Source organism: Nematolebias whitei, chromosome 11 (genome assembly GCF_014905685.2).
Source record: "Nematolebias whitei isolate Nwh7 chromosome 11, NemWhi1, whole genome shotgun sequence".
Lineage (NCBI taxonomy): Eukaryota > Metazoa > Chordata > Actinopteri > Cyprinodontiformes > Rivulidae > Nematolebias > Nematolebias whitei.
Genome location: NC_056508.1, coordinates 31,087,159 through 31,089,596, shown reverse-complemented (window position 1 = coordinate 31,089,596; position 2,438 = coordinate 31,087,159). Strand labels below are relative to the sequence as shown.

At 43.0% G+C, this 2,438-nt stretch overlaps 1 protein-coding gene across 1 annotated transcript in view; it reads right to left on the bottom strand.

The window, feature by feature from the left end:
- Positions 1-1,522, bottom strand: part of slc26a10 (solute carrier family 26 member 10) — a 13,003-nt gene extending 11,481 nt beyond the window's left edge. The window contains exon 1 of the mRNA XM_037684168.1: positions 1,258-1,522. Within this exon, the coding sequence (XP_037540096.1) occupies positions 1,258-1,522 (265 nt within the window). The remainder of the gene's footprint in view (positions 1-1,257) is intronic.
- Positions 1,523-2,438: the final 916 nt, after the last annotated feature.

Here is a 2,438-nt window from a genome sequence, read left to right as displayed (position 1 = left end):
TGGGCAGCACGGTGATGCAACTGGTAGAGCTGCTGCCTCTCAGCGAGCAGGTCACCCAGGTTCAAATCCCGGCCCAGGGGCCTTTCTGGGTGGAGTTTGCACGTTCTCCCAGTGCATGCGTGGGTTTTCTTCAGTTACTCCGGTTTCCTCCCACAGACCAAAAACATGCATGTTAGGCTGATTGGTAACTCTAAAATTGTCCCTAGGTATGAGTAAGAGAGTGAATGGTCGTTTGTCTCGTTTGTCTCTCTGTGTCCCTGTGATGGACTTGCAACCTGTCCAGGGTGTACCTCGCCACTCGCACAGTGATGGCTGGACATGGGCACCAGCGACCCCCGCGACCCAATGCCCAATGGTACAGTATTTCATAATTGGGGCGGCTGTGACTGAGTGGTTAGCGCAGTCATCCAATGCAAGAGTTGGGGGTTCAATTCCACCAGCAGTCACATGCTGAACTGTCCTTGGGCAAGACACTGAACCACTCATTGCCTCATTGCCTCTGATGTGAGTCCCATGGGTGTATAAATGTGATAAAGCACTGATTGTATAGATGTACTGGTTATAGAGTGCTGTATGAATGGATAAATGAGGGCACATATTTTAGTGGAATGTGTTTTGAGTATCTTGATAAGATAGAAAGGTGCTATATAAGTACAGTTCATTTACTATACTTGCATCACAGTTGCAATATTAGCATACAATACTCAACATGCAAATTATTCCAATAAACCACATAAATTAACAAAAAAATATAGGCCTTATACAGTATTGGCCTATTTTTGACAGTTTGATGGACTTCCACTCCTTTAAATCAGATATTACCTTTTTTTCAGCTTTAGACATACAAAAGAAAATAATTGGAGACTTGTGACCCCATCTCCTGGAGTGGAGATGGGGTCATTCAATAAAAAAAAAAAAACTCATCAGTCATTAATCTTTTTTTATCAATGTATGGCTGCTATTTGAATCTTTCTAACATATAAATGGCAATTCTTTTTAAGTTTTTTTTATTTTATTTTATTTTCTGAAAACCCAACAATCGGTGTTTCATGGCCCACTGGGGTCATGACCTCAACTTTGGGGACCACTGCACATCTTTTAAAAATAACCACAGCATGGGAAGTTTTGACAGAACATGTAACATCCCAACTGATTTAACATACAATAACATCATAACTACTTTTCTTTTTATTAAGCAAATCATATTTTATAATTTATATATAACATAATGGCAGTAAATGAACTATGGGTACAAACCCTGAGGAATATGAAGAATGCCAACAGTCAGGCCGGCTACAGTGTCTCCTACGAGCCATTTCTTCAGTCTGTATCTGGGCAGCCAGCTGAAAATAGGGACTCTCTCCCTCAGCAGGTGAAGGCAGGCCCGCCTTGAACACTTGCACGTGCTGGCAAGTCTGTCCCGGAGCCGTGGACCCGCACTGCTGCTCTCATCCGAGCCATAGTCCTGCTTGAAGCGGTCCTCCGTGTAAATGTTCCTGTACACCGCCACAGAAGTGCTCATGTCGACTTGCCACAACCAAGTGATGAGACTCCTCCTCAGCTCTGTGGCTCAGGCAGTCAAGGTGTTTTTAAGCTTTCATATAAGGTTTGTCTGACCTCAGGGGTCATTGTGTTTTCCTGTCAGATTTTTCCTGGCCAATGACAAGGCTCAGAGCTCAACTTGTTTTCTCTCTCTCTTTCTCTCTCTGTGCTGAACTCTTTTCACAACTTGGACCTGCTTCGTAAAGGTGTACTAGCTCATTTTTGTCCACAGAGATTCTCCGGGTCCTACCGCTAAAAGTGTTTTTTCTTCTCTTCCACAAGAAAATCTGACTGTCCCTCACATATACACACACACTTTCACACTGCACAGCAGATAGGCACAAGCCCAGAGCAGACACAGTTGAAACATTGTGTAGACGCCTCGAGAGATCAAAGTAGTATTGTTAGTGAAGCTGAGGTGTAACCTCAAACCTTGTCTGTTAGCAAAAAGTTCATTTCCGAGAGGGATGGATGTCTGTAATGGGGGGGAGGGAGTGTTTATGCTGTGTACCCATAAAGAAAAGTCTATATGGAACCCATGAGGCATCAGTGAAACTCAATCACACATGGAAACCTGGTTCATGGATCAAACCACACCTATACTCTGATCAGAGATGAGTGAGATGTTCTTTGTTAGAAATGAAAAAAACATGAGAGAGTTCGGCATTAATACAAGATAAAAAGAATTAGACCAGCTCCGTGTGTGTTTCAGGGCACAGCTGTTGCAAAACACACTTCAAAACTTGCATTTGAGCAAATTGCATGTAGTCTTCTGGAAAATGTGACCAAGGATAGGGCCAAAGGAAATCACAAACAAAAGAAAGTTTGAGTTTGGCTGTTGATCTTGAAGCCAAAGGAAGTGACAATTTATTTTTGATCTCGGCTGTTTTGGGGAG